Raw genomic sequence first — 24,525 nt, 5'->3', positions numbered from 1 at the left:
ACCAATACACAAATGTCCACAAAGTACAGCCACCCTGCTTATTCCCTTGATATCAGCCTAGTGGAACTGCTCACATCTGAATTTCCATGGTGCAGGGGAAACCACTACCACAGGATCACGTAAATGGCACTTACATCTTAATGGTACCTACTGTTAACGCCAGTTACTGTCCCACTCTTCTTTTTCCTTTTTAATGTATTTGCTTGAATACAAAGTATTTTGTTAATGTTACTGAGATGTTGACAGATTATATCTGTCATTAATTAGTACTAACAGGAACAGTAAGTTCCTACTCAAATTTCTGTTGATACTTTCCATCTTACGTGATATTATTCTATTTAGTTGCTGAGCCCCTACTCTGAAGAGGCTGTCAATTAAGCTAACTATGGGATGGCTTTGTGATATGTGTCAGGTTTCATAAGTTAGAACCACTATTTGATTTTCACTTCTGACTAGAGAGTTTATATCCTGCTTTACTTAAACCTTTTAAAGCCTTATTTGATACCAGTCTACATTTCTCTTCTCTTTTTACCAAACATGTTGTTCCAAGCCTGTCAAATTTGAGAATATTCCTCTGTTATTAATGAAATAAGAATATTGATTTCAGAAGTATGTATTATAATAGTGAATGGGGTGTGGTGGTCTTTATGAGGAGCATGTGGAGCTACCCTAGGCTCCACAAAATCTCAAAACTCTCCTTCCCTTAATATTGTACTTAAAAATGAGGAGGTAGAACAATGGTCCTGTTTTGCTAAAAAACCCAACACAAGCAGTTTTTACCAGCTATAACAGCAAACAATTTAGGTGCAGAATAGACTTTTGTAGATAGGATCTGCACCACAATGAATACTTCAGTTAGTGTCACTATCCACCTAAGTAGCTAGAAAAGGCTGTTTTATTTTCTCTGCTTCTGTTCTCCTCACAAAACGGATAAGAATTGACAGGATCTCCCTGCTGCATCAACAAATATGTTTTCTCACTGTGCACTGTGAAGGGCTTTATAAGAAATTCAAGAAGAAAAATAGCAAAAAATCAAATATTAAGGACTTTTTTATTAGCCCATTATTAAGAGTTTTATACAAATTTGAACAACAAACAATTTCAGAAAGCTTTGTGCAATGTAGACTCTTCATTTCAGCATAAATCCTATTTAAAAAGGATACCTCAAAAAAATGATCATTTGTTCTAAATGAATGGGACCTTGATTAGCCCTTAATAACTTTGGTAATCCAGTTAGTGAAAAACAAAAGCTGGGGAAATTATCATTGGTGTTTTAATTAAATTACTGATCAGAAGGACTATGTGGCTGGTGACTGTTCTTTTTAATTTATCTCTTGGGCATCCCAACAGTGGGAGACGGATCAGCTGAACTGCATACCCTCCTAATCACTTTTTTTCTCTGCCTTCTACCTGTAAACCATATGTAGGTTTGAGTTTACACATAATTTTCCAAGACATACAGTCATCTCAGAATTTTCATATAACTTTTGGTGTTTGACTTACAAATACAGAAAGACCACCTTTTTGAGCAACAAAAAGGGTTAATACCTTTGTGGGAACTGACAGCTGCACTGAAAGTCTCACAGATTTCAACTTGGACACAATCACTTTGTATCCATGAGAATTCAGTTTGTACCCATGAGAATTTTAGCATCAACAGAAGCAAGAAACCAAAATAATAGAAGAAGAATGCACAGCTGTTTGCAGGAGGCAGTTTTTGTTTTAGAATGGGTGTTAGTTGTAGGTAACCAACAATTTGTAATGTAGTAACTTAGGAGCCAATAGATACACAGCACGGGTGCCAAGAAAGTGTATAACAGAGGCTTTGTAGAATTAGAGATGCTTTTTGCCTGGGGTTGTTGGTGTGGTTTGTGCATGTTGCATCCATCTCAACAGCAACATTCCTTCACTATCGTCACAGAACTGTGAAGAAAACCTTTCGACTCTCAAGAGATACAAAAGCATCAGCAATCCCGCACTGTTTTGTGTACTTTTGAGGCTGGAAGTTGAACTATATTTTAAAGGGAAGAGTATGAAACTCAGGAAGTAATTTCCTACCTAATTTCTAACTGCTTAATATTTTTACAGGAATTCTGCCAATATTTTATATGCAATGCTAATAATCAAGTATTTAGTATATCGTTGGCACCAGCCAGCAGCCAGAGGCAGCTCAGGTCAATACCATGTGATAAACCAGCTCTCCATAGATGTGATAAAAGACTGAAACAGCTCACACAACAAATATGAAATCGACTTCTTTGTCAAGTAGGAATATTCCAATGTGAGACATCACTAGTACTCTCCTATCATGCCTTGACAAAACCAGAATTTTTCCAAGGGTTTGATTTCAAAAAGACAGTAGCATTGTATTACTTCCAGAAATAAAAAAAAACCCAAATAAACAAAAAACCCAAACCAAAACCAAAACAAAACCAGAAGGCGTGCCAACAAATCACTGGGGAAAAAAATTAACACAATCAACCTACTGAACTCTACTGAGCTATTCTGTACCTGCAGGTTTGTTCTAACTTTGGATGAAACTAAAAAGTGAAAAAAAACCCAATAAAAACAAAATCTAAGGCAAAATTAACATTTAGATATGCATTTGTACTATGAAATACAAAAAAAACTTGTGAGGAAGTCTTTCCTAGTCCAACAACAGATAAATAGGCAGTTTAGGAGCAAACACAGCTGAAAGCAATTCTAATACCAGTGAAAGTTGAATGGCTGCTGCATGAAGTGCACTGAAATTTTGCTTCCCATTTACCTGTTATTGAAAGCTACAAACTGCAGGTTATGCTATATCAACAAAAAGCATTTAAAAAAAGAAAGGGAAAGAAAAGTTTAGAAAGTGAGTCTCTAAGAGCATGCTACTGAAGAGTGTATCAAACTAAGTATCTGTCTAATGCTGTACTCTTGAGAATTCTCTCATTCCATGAGAAAGTATTGTATTTCAGTCATTAAAAAAGTCATCAAAATGTCTAATTTGTGACTTTTATACAGGTGTTGGAACACTCTTAAGAGACAGAGGGGTTTTAACTATTAGCTGATTATTGTAACACTACAGTAAGTAGGCACAACTGCAAGTGCCACACCTTCTGTATGAATAATTTCAAAACATGGTTCTTTGTAAGAGCAGGTGAGGATTCAGGTAATATATTCCATCCCCATTTCCAATCCATACTTGGACAGCTCTTACAAAAACACATATTAACTTGCCTGTGCTGTGGTACATTGATAAAAGCTTTAAAAAACGCAGATGGAAAATTTAGTTGTTAGCATGCCAAATCAGTGTCAAAATAAAATCTCATCTCACTGTTTTTGCAACCTTTTTGAGACATGTAAATGGGCAAATGGCAGCATGGTGAAACAGAGTGTTCACCATGCCATAATAATGACAAGTAGTAAAGAAAAAATTAGACTGTCACCAACATTTAATGTCATATGAAGTACTGGCATTTACTTCTTTAAGGAATGTAAGCATCAATTCCATTAGGGGACAGTTTGCAGCCCTTTGTGGAGAAAGTAAATATTATTTTGTGCATATCAGCTAGCACTCTGGTGGTATAGCAGTGTAAGATGGGATCTTTTCCAAATAAGTTCAGACATACCTTTTACTGCACCTAGAATATAGTAATAATTTATCCTGATAGAAGCATTTAAATTTCCAGTATCATCACTAATGGTAGGTGCCTCTGGAGATCTCCAGAGGGAGATTTGGTCTGCCTAATTTAGACAGTCAGACATAGGAGCATCTTTTGCTATGGCAAGATTTCCTAAAATTAGGAAGACTTTACTTACACTGTAAATAGAAGGTACAAATAATGTCTATTATTTTCAAAAGCAGTATCTTTTTGAGATTACTTTCTGAAAGAAGAAACACACTGAAATGACCAAGGTCCAATTTCCAGCTCCAAAATATCATACTTCATAACCTTAGTATTTGTACTTGCAGGAATGATTAATTAATCATGGTTTTAAATTATTGGGGAAGAAAGGAAAATAATTCCCAATACTATTTATGCCATATGCAACTGACTTTGCTTATCTTGATTACCTATTAGAGTGATAGTTGCAGATTGCAGTACATAAAAGAATATGCACTTGAACCCGTAATTTGCCTGCTGTGAAGATAAATGAATGAAGAAGAGCCCATCATTTAAAACTCTCCAAAACACCAGTCTGTACAAGTAAGGAGTTTTACAGAAGATGGTGACTTTGTCAAGCCATATTCAGCACTGACTGGTTCAGCAGAGTTCATATCAGTTCCTCTAATTGCACTTTGTTGTTGTGAATATGAACCTGTGGAGTCCAGGGCACAGAATACAGCCGTCGGGGTCCAACAGAATCAAAAAGTTCTATTGATTATTTTGTAAATCTGCTATTTACAGAAAAGGGAGGATTACTGAGAGCCTCTCACAAAGGAGAACTGCCCAGAAACCACAGCCTGCTGAAAAGAGATACTGTCACTTATGCAACCAGGGGTTGATTTCAGGGGTTTAAAGTTTTTAACAGTTAAAGTTATTAACCTGGAAAACAGAGTTTAAGCATTGTATATTTACATATTTTAAAGCTAATTCTTTGCTTGGGATTTTTATGCCTTTGTATATCCAACTGGCAAAAATAGAGGAGATAGTAAGAAATTACTCTTTTTCTGTATGCAGGATAGAATGGTCTTAATCTGTTTTCCTAAGTAAACATTAAACATGAGCAGAAAGGGATCTCAAAGATATCTGCTCTTTTGCTTCTTAATAATATTTAGTCATTTTTTATGGTTAATATGTGCTGTCTGGTTTTCAGACAGCTCACTGCACCCTCCCTTAAATGGGCTCTCCCTTTACACCTCAAAATACTTCCTTTCTGCTTGGAATCTTGAAAGTAAGAAGGGAAATTACATGCAGTTGGTGATAAAAGTGGTCATCTGTTTTGAAGGCAAAGATAAAATAAGGTTTCAGAAAACAATGAAGCTTCCTAACAGAGTTTTTATACTCTGGATTTACTAGAAGGAATGACTTTTTCTGATTTGGAAGGACAAAATTTATTCAGGAGATGCTTTTCAATTTGTCTTAAATTACGCATTCTAAATGCAAAACTGGTCAACTTCTTGATATTAGCACTTCCATAGTTTAATCATACTTTTTAAAAATTGCAAAACCATAAAAGAATAAAATTAAGTTTGTATATAGATGTAAAAATATTTTTGTATATGCTAAATATTTCTCTTTAGAAAACTGTATGTGTCTAGTTTTTATATAAAAAATTATTCGAGAATAGTTTTGAAAATAGTTTGTGTGTTGAAACTGACAACCTTTTGGAAAGGGCTCAGAAACCTGACACAAGGGTGTAATCCTTCCGAACTGACACCAACAGCAGGTGTCACAGTGCAGATGCCAACATGTGGGTGAAGTAACCAAACTCCTTTTATATTGTACAACACTGAAGAACTACTGTTCTTCTAATCCTGATGCATACACTTACACAGGGCCAAATGAACAGCTCTCGATGGTCTGCTGAGTTGTACTACATATAAGCGAAACTTAAACACTGAAATGCAGGTATCTGATTAAAGAACTGAATTCCACCTCTGCTGCAAATAAATACTATAGGTTGTCATTGATTAAATTGCATTTCAGTGCATTTCACCATTCTTACTATGAAAAGTACTAGAAGCAAAACTTTTGATTCTTTGTGCATGTTGATATTTACTAAGTGGTAGAGACTGTTCAGTCCTGAAGGCCTTGGTACCATCACAGGTTTTATAAGGAAAAGAAAATCAGGCTGTACTTACCACAGATACACAGAGCTCTGACAGTGGTTGAGAAGGAAGGACCATATCATGACATGATGAGACAGTAGGAAATGTTACTTTGATATCCTGAATCTTGAAATGTTTAAAAGCTGATGTGAAAAGTCAAGTAAAGCTGAATTACCACTCTTATTTCCTCTCTCCTATTATGGAGGGAAAATGGCTATATACAAAACACAAGTAAGTAACGAAAATGTACTTGTTTAGCAAGGTTACAGCAACATGTGATTTCTATTAAAATATATATTGTTTCCTCCATAAATAGCAACCTGAAAATCTGTTTCACCTTAAAGCTGAATTAAAGTATATAGTTTTATTAATTTCAGGAATGATTAGTTTTGAAAAACTTGACAAATACATTTTGTTCCTACTAAGTTAGCTATTTAAAATTTTGAAGTTCAGTAATACAGCTTGGATAGAGTGTTAGCTTTAAGTATGACTCTTTCTATCTCTGAGGCAACAAAACAATCCATTAAGCTCCCCTTATTTTCTGGCCATCATAAGCTTAACATGTGATTCATCTCTTTTCATATCACACAGGACAAAAAGGTGATCTTTTGTAATTGAATCTCTAATTTGCACTCCTCATCCTACTTTCCCAAATGGTAAATAGTAGAGAAGAAAGCTTTTTCTGCAGCTTCTCCAGCCCTTTTTTTTTTTTTTTCCTGATGAAAAGCAGTTATATGTCAGGTCTCTAAGGAATTTGATGCTCTCTTTATCCCTTGACCCTATCTTCATACTCAGAGCTACAAGGAAAGAAGCTATCCCACAGAAAGATAATATATTTGGAGGTTAGTAAGAATTCAGTATGTAAATTATATGTTCTTTTCCCCAAGATCCACTCAAGTTTTTAGGGACAAGGGCAAGTAAGCTCTCAAAATTAAATACTTTATAATGGAAATACTCTATTCAACTCTTTTAGATACTCATTCAAGGAGAAAACAACACAACTCCAAGTCTCTAGAGGAATCCAACACAATAAACTCTACAGTGAAGTTTTAATATCAAAGGAGGAAGGCATTCCTGATAGATAAAAGACCTTGGAGCTTAACCAAGTAAGATTTGCAAAGTTTATCTTTGCACAGTATTTTGTAGTTATTAATTAAATCATGCGATCTCTTGTAGGCAAAATTGCACTATTTTCCCACCATTGTAGTTACCATTTTAATAAAGGAGAGAGACAAAAGCATGATGCTGAAGCTGGAGGGATACAAAAGATATTTCTTTTAAGAAGGAAGGAATAATAATTGCCTTTGAACTTCAATTCTAATGCCAGTTCTCCCACAAAACAACACTACTGATGAAAAAGAAATTTTTCTGGTTTTCTTCTTTTTTCTATATCATCACTCTTTGTTTTGTTGTCAGAGAAGAGTTATTGTTCACAATTAGAGATATAAGAACCAAGAGGGTTTACTGTGAAGCTATCAGTAATATTTCAACCCCAGAAATCATGTGGGAAACTGTATTTAAAAGCTGTTAAGAAGTTGTATAAACAGAATTAGAGCAAGTCCTTAGACGGAACTAAATGCACTAGGCAAGAAGGCATTTAATATCTCTAATTCTCATGTTTGGGGAATGGGGTAGAGAAAGGAGGTGGAGACCATAAAAGTGCAAAGCTTCATGGTCTCCCTAAGTAGCCTCTCCTTTCACCAGTGCAGAGGAGAGGATACTGGGTTAGATGGGTCATGGACAACAAATGTCAGTAGAACCTTTCATATCACTGAGTCTTCAGATCAGAGCGAAAACTTACATTTTTAAACTGAAATACAGAGCTGCAAATAACTGTTGGCTTCAACAGAATGATGTTTTTGTCCTCTAATTCTGGCTATCTGTGCATATAAATGCAGCATGTAACCAGAGATACCTGTAATCCTGTAAACTTATTATAATATTATGATTGTACAGAACCATATTGCAATTTACTTCCCTGTAAGCCTTAAACTTAGTAACTCACAGATATGTACATCAGGTAATGAACACCAACCCGTTTAGCAGGCATGTAATTTCATTCAAGCTTCCTTGTTTTTCTATCTGGCATCTAAAGAAAAAACATTGCAGCAATATAAGTTAAGAAAGAACCCAGACTTAGTAAAGAGGGAAGAGGGAAATTATGTTTTATTGTTATTTAAACATATGCACCCAGTTAAAATCCCTAAATCACACTGTTTGTGCTTCTGTTGCTTACTGCAATGCCGAGCTGAGGTACTTGCAGGTACAGATGGCCTAGCTGCCAGGGCCTCACTTCCTACACTTATCTACCATTTGCAAGCCTTTTAACTATATCATTTGTAATAACTGAAGTGAGACAGAGAGCAACTAGTGTTTTGCTGTGTACTCAGCAGAAACTTGAATTAACAATTAGCCTTTATGGTGCAGTAAATTAATACTTTCATTACTAGAGTGGTAGTTAGAACTGTACTGTATCTATAGGAAAAAGCATCTTACCTGAATAACATGCTTCAGCTTGTCAATAATTTGACTTATTACAGGATCTGTTCCCTTCACTTTTACTTCTGGATTTGCAGACTGAGCTTTGATTCCACTGCCAACCACACGGTGCGTATAGCTAGTTTAATACAGAAACACACATAAAAATGGTTTAGTAACTCACTCTACTCTCACAGACTCATCTTCCAGTTTGTATTATCTCTCATGGCACCAGCATACCTCTTTAATGAGATGCATTAATTTTGTGCACATATTTTTCACAAAAAAGAAATACAACAAAATAGAATTATTACATTCCACAAAGTTCTGTTATTTATTAGAGCTTTAATTTTACTGCAAAATTTAATAAGGAAGGTTATCTACATTTTGTAGCATGAAGCATTCAGCCCTGTGTATGGCTTTTTGCATGTGTGCAAAAAGACTTTCCTCCATTTTGATTTTGCTAAATACCAACTGCATGAAGACTGCTGAAATGTACGACATTTCAGGTTTTTAAAACAAACTCCACATTCTACACATGCTGTATGATCAGAAATAAAACTGAAGTTTCCTAATATCAGTGTAAGTGCACGTGCAGACAGAATATTTGTTGAAGGATAACAGCCAAATTGTGCATAAATTATTTAGCATTACATAAATTATTTAAGTAAGAGTAGGCCAAATCATACTTGATATATAGATATATAAAAAGAAGAAATGAAAAACAGATATAAGTTGATTCAAAAAAGAACTGGTGAAGTAAAACATTGTTTCTAATACATCAAAATTCAAAATACAGTAAATATACTAACCACCAAGCAGAATTCTGTAGCTTAAGAAGCAATTCTTCATTCAAGTTACCATATTATATGTAATACTCAAGTTATGCAAGAAAGACTGAATATCTACCTTCTCATCACAGATATTGTACATTATGCAAATACTCTCCATATGCTATATTTTTTCTGCATACTCTATAAGAGGATAGCTCTATATGTCTCTGTCTCAAAAGTATTTTGCCAGCTGTTATGCTGTAAGAAAAAGAAAGGAAATAACCTTATCAGAGTAAAGAAATGTCTAATTCTTGCCTGTTAGATCCACATATAAGCACAGACAACACAGCATATTCAAATTTTGCAGAATTTCTTTTATGAAAAACATTACGGGTCCTCTTAGCTCTGCAGAAAAGCTTGTATATATGCTAAACAATGAATGCAGTTCAATAAAACAAGGTTGCCACATAACAACAATATTCTGTCCTTTATCTTTATTTAAATATCACCCTAAACGACATTTCGGATATTCATTCCTAAGGAAGTGTACACACTGAATATATGAATGACTCATATTCTTTAAAAGGTGTTATTTTGATTCACAGCAGACAGATTTTTGTGCTGTCTTGTAGCAATGGAACTGTTTGCCAGCTTGAAGTGATGGGGAAAAGCTTTGTATAGGGATGTGTACAAAATTTGCAGCCTGCCTGCTAGTCTTGGGCCATTATTTAATGCAACAGCTTGGGCTGGGTCAACAAATCTGGTAATTCAAAGTGTGAAAAAAGTAAAAGCAAACATAAAAACCTTAAAAAAATTTCTTTGGCAGTCATTTGTATAAAATAAAATATATAAATAAATAAGGAATTAATTCCAGCTAAACAGTGCTGCACTCACCAGAAAAAAACAACTGGTTTAACTGAACATACTAGTTTAATGCAATATCAAAATATATTTTCATACCATAACATTATAAAAAATCTTGAAGGTTATGTCTATCCTTTCTATATAGTGGTCTTGTTCTGTTTCACAGCATGCAAAGTCTGTGTTCTCACTTTCTGTCACTCAGAATTCTTCAATTAACACCTTTTTTTCAAATGCTGCAAACCCAACTATTGCACATTTGCCTGTGAAATGCATAACTGTGAAAAAGAATACCCTTTCTCTTTTTTTAATTCAATGACACTCATTTCTCTAACCATGCAGGAAGAAATAAATCATGCAGAAGCTGAAACTTCCCTAGACTACAACTTTATTAATTTAGCTCACCTGGGAATTATTTGGCAATGGCTCATTCAAGACTGAATATCATTTCTTTTTCAGCTATTTCTGCAATGAAATCAGAAGTCTTGCACAGTTGGTAGTTGCTGTAGGAATGACTCCCTTCTTTCACATGAGAGAAAGTAGCTGGCAAAGTAATGCTGTCTTGTGAGTGGACCTGATATTAGGAGTTCCAATCGTGCTCTCCAACCTCTTCAGAGTTAACATTCTCTAAATTCCTCTTCAGCTTTTTTCAATTGAGAGTGGGGAAGGGTAAGAAGCTGGAGCAGAGGTGATGTGCATTGAAACAGTGACAAGTAGCACACTAGTGCTTGATAACACCACATCTTTAAGTCTATTGGCATTGAACAAATATTAGATCATTAGGTACTGGTGTAAATAACCTTGGTATTATTTGTTCTTACTTGCTCTGAGCTGTTTAGCACCTTTCTACCTTCCTTCTCACTACTGACCTTTCTCTCACCAACAGCTTGCATAATCCTTTCTGGTGCTTACAAAATGAATTTGCTATTTTCCCTGCTTCCTGCTGCCTGCAGGCCTCCTTATCCTCCACAACATTTCCAAACAGAACAGTAAACCTTTCCACCTAAAACCTTCACACCACCACAAACCTTCACCCTGGCTGCCCGAAAACTCTTCAAATTTCCCAGTTCTGTGAAAACTGACACATTTCATCCCATTCTCTAGACATTTTTGTCTGTTACAAGCTCCAGAAGATCCCAAATAACATACAAGATTATGTCAATAGAGAAAATACCAATCCTTATATACCAACCCTTTGGACTCAGTATTGGTATAATCACTGCACATTCCAAAGTTTTCTGGTTTATCAAGTTTACTAGATATTTACCACATTCCCACCTTGACTCTTAAAGGAGTTGATATTTCTCTCCAAAAATCCTTATACTTTTGAAGTGATGTGTTATTATTCTAGCTTTTTAATGTTTTTACTCCTTCGAGAGTTTTTAATTCTGTATTCCGAGACTTCAGTCTTGAAATTCATCCTCCAGGGTTCTGGATGTGAGTTCTCTCCCAGGAACATACAGGGAGCAACTATCACATATGGAAAATGAAGAGCTGAATATCAAAAATTAAGATTCATTTAAATGGAATTCCATTTGGAAGAATATTTTGCCCGAAATGTATTTGATTTGCTTGGCAAAAGCAAAGCCCAGGGGAGGCTGCAGGAGTGGCTTCTGGGAGAAGATGCTCGAAGCTTTCCCCATGTGTGGCAGAGCCAATGCCAGCCAGCTCCAGGGCAGACCGAGCCCAAGCCCATCAGTGATGGCGGTAGCACTCCGGTGACAACAGATTTAAAATGGAGGAAAAACTGCTGTACAAGAGGAGATGGACAAGACGAATTGAGAATATGAGAGAAACAGCCCTGCAGACCCATGGAGAGCAGGTTTGCTGGCAGGTGACCCTCTGAAGGACCCATGCCAGAGCAGCCTGTTCCTGATGTGCTGCACCCTGTGGAAAAGACCCACGCTAGAGCAGTTTGTGAAGAACTGCAGCCTGTAAGAAGGACCTACGACAGAGAAGTTCAAGGACAACTTTCTCCCATGGGATGGATCCCATCCTGGAGCAGGGGAAGAGTGTGAGGAGGAAGGAGTGTAGAGACAGCATGTAATGCCCAAATGTGAGTACACTCAATATATTGATGTAAATTAATATATATGTTTGCATTTTTCTTGTTAATGGAAACCCTAACCCATATTAAATTTGCTCTCACTGCAAGCTGATCCAGCTTTGACCAACTGACATTAAAAGCTCTCATTTAACTTTGAGTTTGTTGTAATTATATGCTCTGAGTCATAAAGTCATAAAGCAGATTGAAAACCTTTCTTCTTTCTTCAGGTGTATAATAAGGCATTGACAAAACCTTATGAAGTATTGCTTTATTGATTCTTATCATAAAAGCAAAATTATGGAAGTCAACATCTTTTTGTTTAATTTACTCTTTTTCTGCTTGAAAAGGTATCTTTTGCATACAAAAACTATAAATTACTTGTAAGTTGTTGTTTCATACTCCACATAATTGTATTTAATTAACAAATGTCTATAAATCTAACATCTGCAAATATTCTAATGTAAACGAAATGATCTGTCAAAGCTAAACAGGCTATTGGGAATCTTGAGCATGATGCACAAAACTTCATCCCTGTAGACTCACATTTACATGCAAAATATGTTTCCCTTTATTTGGGGGTGGGGGGAAATATGAAAATCTCAGACTCTTGGTTTGAAAGACTTCATTCATTTTAAAGTTTTAATATGGCATTAATCACTTTCTGTTTCTCTAACTCCTAATGTACAAGTAACGGGAAAAATATTTTAAGGATCCCCACAGAGGTAGCCTGACTTAAGCAAGTGTTGCTCAGATTTGAATCCTGGGGAAAAAAAATGACGAATTTCTTGCTAGAGAAATAATAGACCCGCCATCTGTGCTCATTTCTGTACAAGCATGGTAATGTATCACATCACTTTAATAGGCAGACTTGGTCCCCAAGTACTATTCATTTTCATCAGCATTAGGAAAAAAACCCAAGAGCCAACATATTTGTATTCTATAAACATGTTTTAAAGTGATGGATAACAAGGTGCCCATTTTCTGAGCTCAATATATGAATATTCATATAAATTACCTATTACTCTCTACTGTATTTATGAATAAAATTGGTAGGGTTTACTTTTGATTCTTTCAAAATTTCTGATAAAAATCATGCTTTATTGGCTATCACCGATTTCTTGGTACATGCAGTTGGAAAAGCTATTAGAAGTAATAAATACATCAATTATTGTATGATTCAGCCATTTTGCATGTGTTGCTTCAGGAAGATCTGTACATGTATATCCCTCCAGCACAAAATAATCTGTATTACCTTGTGATGACAACTAATACATCATATTTTTTATTATTATGATTATGATTTTATTTTTCGAGCTACTTTTAGGTACTTTGGCCATTTTTCAAGCGGGAGATTAAAGTAACGAAAGGTGTACTAAGACAGAAAAGCTATTGTCCAGAACATTCCTAAGTGCACTGGCAGTCAAGCTTCTCCCAAGAGACCTGGTGATATTCTACACTTTATCAAGTTTAGCTGGTCACCTCATCCTGATGTATCTCTTTCAACTGCTACCATCACCTTCTGTCACTGCCTTCTTCTGGTCACCAGTGATCTTCCCCAGGAATCAGTACTGAGTTCCATCCTGTTGAACATCTTTATCGATGGTTTGGAGAAGGGGCTCAAGTGCAGCCTCAGTCAGTTCACAGATGACACCAAGTTAGGTGGGAGTGTTGATCTGCTGGAGGGGTAGGAAGGCTCTGCAGAGAGATCTGGAAAGACTTAAACAATGGGCTGAGGACAATGGCATGAGGTTCAACCAGGGCAAGTGCTGGGTCCTGCCCTTGGTTCACAGCAACCTCATGCAGCACCATAGGCTCAAGGAAGAGTGACTTGAGAGATGATCAGCAGAAAGGGACTTGGGGGTGCTGGTTGATGCACAGCTGAAAATGAGCCAGTGTGTGCCCAGGTGGCCAAGCAGGCCGATGGCATCCTGGGCTGTATCAAGAATAATGTGGCCAGCAGGACCAGGGCAGTGATTGTCCCTCTGTACGCTGCATTGGTGAGGCCACACCAAATCTTATGTTCAGTTTTGGGTGATCACTTCAAAAAGGACACTGAGGTGCTGGAACATGTCCTGAAAAGGGCAACAAGGCTTATGAAGGGTCTAGAAAACATCCTAAAAGGAGCTGCTGGGGAAACTGAGGTTGTTTGGAGAGAACCTCATTGCTTTCTACAACTGCCTGAAAGGAGGCTGCAGTGAGAGTTTCTTCTGCCACGTCTCAAGTTAAAGAACAAGAGGAAATGGCCTTAGTTGTGCCAAGAGAAGTTCAGATTAGATATTAAAAAAAAAAATTCACTGAAAGAGTGGTTAGGTATTGGAGTAAGTTGCTCAAGGAGGTGGTGGAGTCATCACCTCTGGAAGTGTTTGAGAGGAGTCTGGATGTGTCACTGGGGGGGATATGGTTTAAGGTGATCATGCTGCTAGTTTGATGGTTGGACTAGATGATCTTGAAGGTCTCTTCCAACCTTAATTCTGATTCTGTGTGATTCTTGGGCTTTTCAGTGCTTGGCTCAATTGACACCATCAAGAGCTACTCAGGAATTTCTACATTAAGTTGTCAAGTTACAGGGTCGTGAAATTGAGACAGCTCTTCTGGTTGTGAAGTGTTTACACCAGGGTACATTGCCTTACCCCTGAAAGGTGTGTGTCAGGTAGTCACAGAGCTGTAGGAGGTTCAGTGGGGTCATAGCTGCTGCAGATGTACAGAGACACTGCCTGACAAAGCTCATTTTGTTAATCACTTTGTGGCCACTAGGATTCTCATCTTCATTTCACATTTCATCTCAAATGAGATCTTACTGCATTAGAATAATCTCCATGACAATAAACAGAAAACAACCACTAACCCCTCATCTGGCAATAACGGAGAAGTGTCTCTCCATCAACTTAATTTTCTGCATTTGAAAGCAATTTGATGTAAATGATGCAATGCTGGTTTTCATCTGACTGTTTGAAGTAAGCAGTGAAATTCTAGGGAACTACTTTTAAAGTAACTGTTTGCTTCCGCTGGGTTCTTTGGGAAGATCCAGATGATGAGAATATAATGCTCAAGAGACCAAATAACTTTTAAAATAGTATCTTTATTTACTGTATTTACCTTCCTGTTTTCATTTCCTTTAACTGGCATTGATGCAGTAAACAAAATGCAACTTTTTCAGTATGTTCCCTTCTTCATGAAATGGATTTTCTTTTTTGTATCCTCTAGTTTTTAAAAGTAAGCCTTCATGTACTGGCCTTGTTAAGGGATTTGTTTTGTTCAGCTTCTCACGTTAATTGAATTCTAAATTACTTCAGAACTTAGGTTGTTGGCACTTACAAGTTTCATGCAAGCACCTGTATTTATATAGCCTAATTGTGTTTAAGAACGGTAAAATAGCACAGTGTGCCCACTACATTTTGTTTTATTTCAGACATGGGATATGATTTTTAATAACTCCTTCTCAGCTTGCTTGTTTTACAATTGCTGATAATTACTGGTTTACACCTGCTATTGCTAGCATCTTCATCACGGCTGGGCATTTCAAAATTCTGGGTAATGTTAATTGAGAAATTAACAATTACCTGAATACTAGTAAAAAATAAACATATGCAGCCACAAATGAGTAAGAGTGTTCAGTGGTGTAAATTTTAATAAGCAAAGATGAACGAATCAAAGAATCACTGCAATAATAAAAACCACTTGGAACTTAGACAGATGTCTTGGCTATTTTTTAGTCTTACGTAGTTTTTTAAGAGTAGATATTGCAAAATTAGCTTCAGAAAGTTTGTAAAAAAATATCTTACACTTAGCCATCAGAGACAGTACTTGTAGTAATTATAGGACAGATCCCATTTGCCCTAGATATTTTCAATATATTTTAATTGATAAAAAATTTCCATAAAATAAAATAAAATGTAAAATAAAATGTATTTGAATTTTTCAAAGAGAGTTTCTTTTTAGACCTGCAATTAGATATATGTTTAAAGATTTTGGGACTGAGTCTGAAGAGCTAGCCAGAGTAACAACACATGCACCGATACGATTTGAGCATCATTCTCTGTTTATTGTTTAACTATACAAGCTTAAATCCACTTTTGCAAAGATTCATGCCCAGTCCCTCCAGATGGCCTCTAATCCGTGGGGGAGCCAACCAGTGTATTGCTTTGCCAAGGACTTTCAAGGCTGCCTGCAGCCAGGTGCTCTCCAGGCTTGCCTGCAGCCAGGGGCCAGTTCAGGGGTTTTTCCTCAGCAACCCTGGGTTGTCCAATCTTTCCAGGAGTATCATATGCCCCTGTTCTGCAAGGAATCCCTCTACACAGAGAAACCAGATTGCATATACACTTGTTAAACTTACAGAAAACATGAAGTGTGGAAAACAAACTGAGTAAAAGTTGTACAATTTGTGTTTCAGAAAAAATATGTTCCTATAATTATTCAGGCTAAAACATGGCTAATAAAAATATGTATTTAATTTTTTAGCATTGATCAGACCTGCCTTACTAAAGGAAAAAAAAAAAAATAGCAGATCAGCCTTCGGACTTTTCTACATTTGAAGACTAAGTGACATGTCTTTGAAATACTCTTTTTAAAACAGGTATTTCATTTTAACATAATTTATTTGAAACTAGGTTCATGTGAATAAAACAAATAACACTAAAGTATGTAACAAAGTATTATAGAGTCTTTCAGAGTATTTCTTTCAATGAATTTCCAAGTGTGGCCCAGTCCTGTTTTTCACTTTGTACAGTACAAAATCTTTTATCATCAATAATTTCCATTATGTTCTAATCCTACAAAACATTTTTTAGCTCTTCTAAAGCTCATAAACCCCCAAAATTCCATCATGATCTTTATTTGAACACTAACATTTTTGAAAGGATTCAATATGTGATTGGAAGCCAGTTGGTCATAGTTTTGATATTGGCTGTGTCATCTAAAAATAAGTACTTAATAAGCAATAAGAAGTGCTAATGATGTCCCAAAGGCTTCCTTAGGCAGACAGGTCTCCCTCTAGAGACTTTCAAAAGCATCAACTTGTCTCCAGTTGTTATGTATGGAACATGTATTTAGAAGGATTGTTTTACTATGCATGTGAAATCTTCTACAGGATGTGTGTCTGTTAAGTCAGACTATCCTTTTTGCAAAAAATGTAACTTCTATCAAAAGCTAAATTTTCAGAAGAAAAAATGCTGTAGCCTACACATTGAAAATTCATTATTTAAAGGTATTTTCTACCACAACAAATAAATTCTGCTCACATTTAAAAATTGGTCAGTAGCACATTGAGACATTTTTGAAATACACCTAATTTGCCTGAATCTGCGTTTTGTTAAGGTAATCTATTTCAAGCTAAGGTTATATACACTGTTTTTAAAATACCATCTTTTCCTGCTGATTTTCCTTATTCCTTTTCTTGGAGATACTTTGAATGAATTAGTCCACACTAGCTGAAAGAATTCTGGAACAATTTTGACTCAATATTGTAAAACCCTAAATACATTTCCCTGAAACTGCTCTTACTTCCTACTGTAAAGAAAACATCGATATCATGTTTTCAACATCAGAGAATTATGTTTTATGTTACTTCAAAATCTAATTTCTATACTGTTTCAAAAATTCCAGAACTTTTAAGAATTCTCACTTGAAAGATGCCACGGAAATTAGTCTTCTTGTCAACTAATGGTAATTACTGTAATAGCTATCTATCTGTACCTATCCCCACAGTATGTAACTATTTTCTGGACAGAGACACTACTCTTATATGTGATGCAAAATCAATGCCCCAAAAAGTGTGACAAAACATGTCTGTAATGCACCTTAACAAATAAATGTGTTCTAGTAATTGCAAGGTCTGCTGAAGAGAAAAGAGGAGCTTTGAGACAGATATTTCATTTAAACTAGGTGCCTTGGGCAAGTCACATGTTTAAAATTGAGAAAATAAATTCTTATTACATTAGAAAATAACTAAACAGCAGACATATGCAAGTGCACTAAATCTAGATAAATGAGGACAACAGTATTTCCTTCTTCTTGTAGTATTCTGGAAATCTAACAACCGTAATAATTCCAATGTACCTTCATTTAATGGAGCAAGGAAATGGGAGATATTAATTATCATAAGCAAGCACATAAATGTTTAGAGCAAATAGCTGGAGAAACAAAAGGAAAAACAATTCAAGCAACTTGGAAAGACAAAGCTGTCAAGCCTAATTAGTGTAAAATTGAGAAGCCTGCGTCCCCTATAGGATACTAAAATATTTCTGCTTGGAAATGACAAAAGGGTCATGTAACTGTGGCATTATGTAGGACACCAAACCTTGAAGACAGAAGTATGACATATCATATTTGTCCAACACAATGCTTCAGTGCAGAGACCAAAGGGTCCTCCTCTAGGGACCTGGAATGCACCTGATAATTTTGGGACTGATACCTGACACAGTCAATACTTATCTCACAGCCCCATAAGAAGTACACCACTACTAATGATGTCAAAAGTGCACTTTCACAATCTGTTCTTTGTTATTGACTGGTTTGGGTATTTTTCTGAGGTAATTTATGGAAAATTAGCACAAAATGAGAGTAAAGTTCTGGTGAAGGACTATCAAGCAGATAATTAACTTGAATATGATTATTGATAAAAGGAAAAAAGGTCATTCAGCAAATAAAGGTCATACGAAGGAATCAACTTAAGTCACTGTGCAATGCTAAGAGTGAAGTGCTATTTCAGCAAATTCACTGACATGAGCCATTCGATAGATTTTTTTCCTGTTTATTCTAAAGAATTAAATCCCATGTGGTAAAAACGCTGCTTTTTTCTGTCCTTCTCTGTTGTCCAAGTACACTCAGAGTTAGCAAAATATTGGTGGATTATTAATAAATCAGTGTAAGCAGCCAATCCATCTCCATGGTTTTGGACTCATTGTATCTTCCTAATTTACCCAGATGTGGATGAATGATGATGATGCAAACTAGGAGTCGGTGACACGTATACAACAGATTACTCTTTTATCTTAAATGTTTTTTGAAATCTATGTGATTAATAGTAATGGGGGGGGGGGGGGGGGACATGGGAGGATGGGAGGGGGTTGGTTTGTTGGTTTTCTGTTTTGATTTTGTCAGTTTGGGTTTTTTTCCCCAGATAAAACACTTAAATGTAATCTGTTCCCATTTTCAGTACTACCAAGTCTTGGAGAATATAACATTTTCCTGAGGAGACATTGGATGTAATTGCCTCTTCATTCAAACCAGTTTTACACTTACTCAAGCGTACTTACTTCATATACATCTGTGTGGAAGGAAAATCAGTCCTCTGGATTACTCCACAGTTTGGATTGGAGAAAATTGTTCTCAGCAACTAGAAGTTTGTTCAGCAGTTAATCCATAACTTTTTTTCATTTCACAGCTTTATTATTCACAGCACCTTTGCTGGAAGCATTTTCATTCCCTGATTTGCAAACTACCTGCATTGCCTGTTCTCAGAGAGCAGGGAATAGCTCATATGAAGAGCAAATACAGAGTTATGTATCAGAAGTTCTACAGCATGCTGTATTTTATTAAATAATAGAACCAAGCATTACACTATAATGCCATTTATGTGCTAGTGTTACTTAATCTTTATGGGAAATTAAGCATTTTGTAGAAAGCCCTATTTTAGCAATTACAGTAAAGTAACTTTTCATTTTGCACTGGTGCTTAACTAACCTGATACCAAAGACAAGTACAGTTGCCTTAACCTTTGATGCTTTTCACCTTCCATGAGAGCCATGATGAATATTTTTTAAAGCATTTCAGGACAAGCCACAAAGAATATGGATTTAAATAAAGTCATACTCAAAGACAGTGCCATATGCATGAAGAGCTTCACTTTCAGAAGCTATTAGTAGCAGAGTAGTGAACTGAACTTCTGTGTAACAAACTTCTGGAGAAGACTGAAGGATACTCTGTGAAGTCACTATGCAGTTATCTGAACTGGCCTATTAAGACTTGTGTAGTTAATTTCAAATTCTGTTATACAAAATCCTATCAGTACCACAAGAGCATGTTTTAGATGCACATCTTTAATATCTAACAAAATAGGAATAATGTAAACACTGTACACAAAGCATATCATGGCACAGAGGACATAAGCAGGGATACAAACACATTCAAGGATCTTTCAGTGTTGTCCACAACATTTCAGCCCAATGGTTCTTGCATTCGTGTGCAATGTGGAGCCATCTTTTAATGTTTCTTTAAAAAGATGAACTCAGTCTTTACCGTTTGTGGGTACACTCAATAAACATATTGAGCTAAGAAAGCTGACATAGCTAATGTTTCAGTGTTTAAAGGCAGGGAGTGTACTGGAGGCTTAAGAGCTTTAATAAAATTTTGTGTTTCCCCTTCTTTCCAACCACCCCTTCTTGTGTCTTCTTTTTACAAATTTCAATTATCACATTCAGTTACTGCTTTCTTTTAGATATGAATGAGTGGATGTAAATACTTTATTTTCTCTTCAGTGGGAAAAGGTTCACAGGACCATAGTTGCAAAAATATTTCAACTGAATTATAGGAAGATCGTATTTCCACATCCTAAAACAATTGTTTCAGTTTTGTGGTCACATGAATCACTGTAATTGTTCTTTATTTGTGACAAAATTACAATGGAAATGTGGTAGTGACTCCCATTCAATCAAATCTTAATATAATAGAGCTTTTAGACAAATATCACACATTTTTACCCTGAGAATGCCCTCCCCTCCCGCCATAACAAGAAGGAATATTACAAAATTATTAGCAACTGTACTCCACTTACCTATTTTGAGCTATGTAAATATAAGACATCTATTGCCTAAGCATCTACTGCCTACAGAGTATGGAAAGAGAAAGAAAAAAGAAGGGCCTCCTGTGGGAAATAAAGCACTAGTGTAGGATGAAATGATGACTTGTCCTCTCCATTGGACATGCCTCCTAAACAACCAGTCTAGACACAATACAGAACTTTTGAATAACTAAACTGAAATTAGATTGCATTACCCTTGGGGTACTCATTGCTGAAGTGGTAAGCTTCCTGAAGCAAGCCTATTAATCTCTCTGTTTTTCAGTTTTGCATTTTAAAGTCATCAGAATTCTTCTTACTTGTATCATGAAAGACTCTATGAAAAGACAAGAGCTAAATATTATATGTCCAGCTATTTCAGTAATGGGAACTGTATACCTGAGTATCAATAAAATGTCAAAGAACTTGGCATTTTTTTCTGGAACACACAGTTCAGTGCATTCTAGAAAACAGGACAGATAATGACGAGCTTTTATCTTCCCTTCTGTTTCTAAAGAAGCCCTAAGTAATTTACTTAAATATTCAGCAGAACCAGACAAATTGAAGGACAAAACTTATAAGAAATTGATATAGATTGTAATGAAATCCTGGAAGCAAGGAAAAGAAGGGTTCCACTTTCTTCCTTTGGGATCAAAAGGAGAGGAATTCTATCATCTATTATAAGTTTGGAAGCTCTGTGTGACTGCTTAGTATGCAGTCTGAAGAGAGAATCAATCTAGATAAGGCTATTCTTAGAGATTTGATTTTTAACTTCACTTGTGATATTGCCTTGGTTACAGAAATTAATGTCAAGTAGGCAACAAGGGGTTCAAGGATAATGTAAGTCAAGCAGGCTATCTTCAGTATAGGAAACACTGTCAAAGGAAGACAAGAAAGTGCAGTCCAAGTGTTGCCAAAAAACATTCTTCAGGAAAGCAGCACCCTACAGCAAATATTGCATGTCTGAAAATATTAAAAGAACCTTGTGTTGCAAAAATATATCTAAAATTCCTCTGTATAGTTATGTATTTGTATGTATGTATATGTACAGACATCTCATTTCTGTTATGATCTACGTAATAAGCCAAACTCAAGTATCCCTGTTCTGTATCATGAAATGATCAGAAGGTTTATGAAAAAATGGCTGGATTTTAAAAGCATTGTAACAGTGAGGAATTTCACTGAGAGGTAAAACATGCTTCAGTATCACGGGACTTGGGAAAGTAGGGTTTCACTTGCGTCTCTAAGTATTCCTGATGTAACAGTAAACAAGCAGCTGGAAAATAGGTCTTCCACACTACAAGAGTGCTACAGTGACATTTTAGTCATAAGTTTTAAGTCCTTGGCTGATGTCAGGAGAACCACAGACTAATTTCTTATGCAAAATCTTTGGAGAGACAGCAGTTTTAAAAAAGGATTCACAATCACCTGCACAGTCACAGAAATTAATATGTTTCTTGAGCTAAACATCATTTCATGTTTGTCAATAAACATAAATTTCAAGGCACCTTAAAAATATTTCTCTTCAGTGGATTGTATTATATTAATTCTATCGATTCTGTGGAGTTTACTTCATTGTCAGCTGATGGGATTAAAAATAATGATTCAAGTGATTGATGTGCCTCAGATTTATTTCATACTGTAACACAAGAAAGAGTTGCTAACAGGAAATTCTCCTCTCTGTTAACAGAGTGTTGGTCACATCAGTAGGTCATTCACCTATAGACTAACTTGATCAGAGAGAAAAAGGACTGTGGTTTATTGTAAATAGTTGGGGAGGAAATGAAGAAAGATAAAAGTTCCCATATCTTTACATAAAAGTACATATTCTTTCTTTTACATTTCCTGGATACAATGATGAAATATGCATGACAGGAGAAACTAAGACATCTAATTCCTAGCAAACCATCGTAATCACTAGGCTAGAGGCCCATAGTCATTCCTGAAACATTTTTTTCAACTCATGAATCTCAAATTATTCCATATAACCTAAAGAAATATATGTGGGACAGACTAAGAACTGTGTTTTTGATGCCTGCAATGGCCTTTATCACTGTGGATTTTGAGATGAGCAGCAGCCCTGAACCCTCAGTCATTAGAAATGAATCTACTCCCTACCCTGGCAGTATGTTTCTAACTGCTGAATTAAAGGAAGCAGAAAACTCTCTCCATTTTTTTGTTTTGTTTTGTTTTGGTTTGGGGCTTGGTTTTTTTTAATACAGCCTAATCCATTACACATGCTCTGATAACTCTTAACAAATTGCTTATTGCATATAAAACAGCTGAATCCTTCAAATTGTGAAGCCCAAAGAGGTTGATGCTTGAGCTAGAATTCAGCTCGCTTATCTCTGAAATAGGCTTTTAATAGCCAGGGATAAAAAAAAACTTGGCAAGCAGTTTAAAGAGGAAGTGCCATATAAAGTCAAGCAATAAAGAGATGGAGCAACATGAATAGCCATACAAACTTCTGATGTAGAGCGTTGTGCTTTTATTTTTTTAAATCAGTGCTACTGACAATTATCTCCCCTCTCTAGGAGCTAGAACTATTGTATACAGGGGCCTTAGTATCAACATCTTAAGGCCATTCTTCAGACTGTGGGGTTTCCTCCCCTGATCTTATATTTTCCTTAGAAGCATGTAGCCTGTCAGCAAAATAAATGTTGAAACAACAGTATTATGACCATTTAAAAATACTGATTTAAAAATGCAAAAATACTTTTTTTCTTTCCTTTTGAGCATCCTCCCTATAGCATAAGGCCTGATTTGACTAACTGTACAACAGATGCTTTACTGTGAAGGAGATGAAAGCCTAAAACATGAGTTATTAGGGAAACTTTATAACAAGTACTGTGAAGCACTGGAATAGGTTCGGGAAAAGCTGGGGACTTCCCATTTGGGATGTGGCAATTCCATACTGCCATGAGTCTGCTGTAAACACTCTAACACAGCATGGCAACAGCAATTTCATCTGAACTGCTGAGCCCTACACACAATAAGGCAAAATCCTAATATGCCCAATATTGTGAATAATATGGTAACATGGTCTATTAGTTCAACTTTTTTGGCCACTTCCTACTTAATTTTGAGTGAGCATTAGGATGTACTTTTCATTAGGATTTAACTTTTCAACCAATGTAGAAGGAACAAAGTGAAAGTCAAATAAAGAAAAAAGACTTGGGTCAAAATATTCAGGACACATCTCAAAAATACTCATTATTCAGGTCATTGATCTTGCTACTTTGTTTTCAGAATAGGACTGAGTCACCAAAAGAGCATCGAATATTTCTTTTTTGGTTTGCAGCATTCACAAAGAGCAGTATTAATGCAATCTATATTCTCTGACTTAAGCAAGACCCAATCTTATGCTCTTCATTCAAAGGAATTTTCAATTTAAGGTCCTGAACTTTCAATGAGTCTATTCAAAGAGGTCTCCGTCCAGGCAGATAGTGAAAATGCAGACCTCAACTGCAAATAGGATTAGTTTTGTAATCTCACTGTTTTGGACACCTTAGAAAAATATTGAAACAAAAAGGTGCCATGTTTTGCTTTTTAATTTATTTGTTGGAGTGCTTTTTAAATACAACAGCAATTCTATAAACCAAAAGACAGAACAAGGACTTCCTAAACAGCCTCTGATATTATCAAATGAGAACGTTGCTCACCAAGACAGGTATGTGCATATCTTGCCCTGGGACCCCAATTTTCTTTTGTCTTAAATGAATTTTGGCAAGTGTCATCTAACTTTATGAATTCAAAACCACTGTTCAGAGTAAGAAACAGTTTCAGAGTCCTTTAGACATTCTGCTACAGATCTTTGGCAAAGTTTAAAAATTAAACA

At 35.9% G+C, this 24,525-nt stretch overlaps 1 protein-coding gene across 9 annotated transcripts in view; it reads right to left on the bottom strand.

Annotated features, from left to right (window-relative positions):
* Positions 1-24,525, bottom strand: part of GPC5 (glypican 5) — a 620,145-nt gene that overhangs the window by 411,533 nt on the left and 184,087 nt on the right. For all 9 annotated transcript variants that reach the window (XR_007201874.1, XM_048295762.1, XM_048295763.1 and 6 more), the window contains one exon: positions 8,252-8,372. Coding sequence is in view for 8 of the 9 variants with exons in the window: in XM_048295762.1 (XP_048151719.1) it covers positions 8,252-8,372 (121 nt within the window). In the remaining variant the exon portion in view is untranslated. The remainder of the gene's footprint in view (positions 1-8,251; positions 8,373-24,525) is intronic.

The sequence above is a fragment of the Corvus hawaiiensis genome, chromosome 2, assembly GCF_020740725.1.
Source record: "Corvus hawaiiensis isolate bCorHaw1 chromosome 2, bCorHaw1.pri.cur, whole genome shotgun sequence".
Classification (NCBI taxonomy): Eukaryota; Metazoa; Chordata; class Aves; order Passeriformes; family Corvidae; genus Corvus; species Corvus hawaiiensis.
The sequence above is the reverse complement of the archived record's forward strand: the minus strand, read 5'-3'. Positions and strand labels throughout refer to the sequence as shown.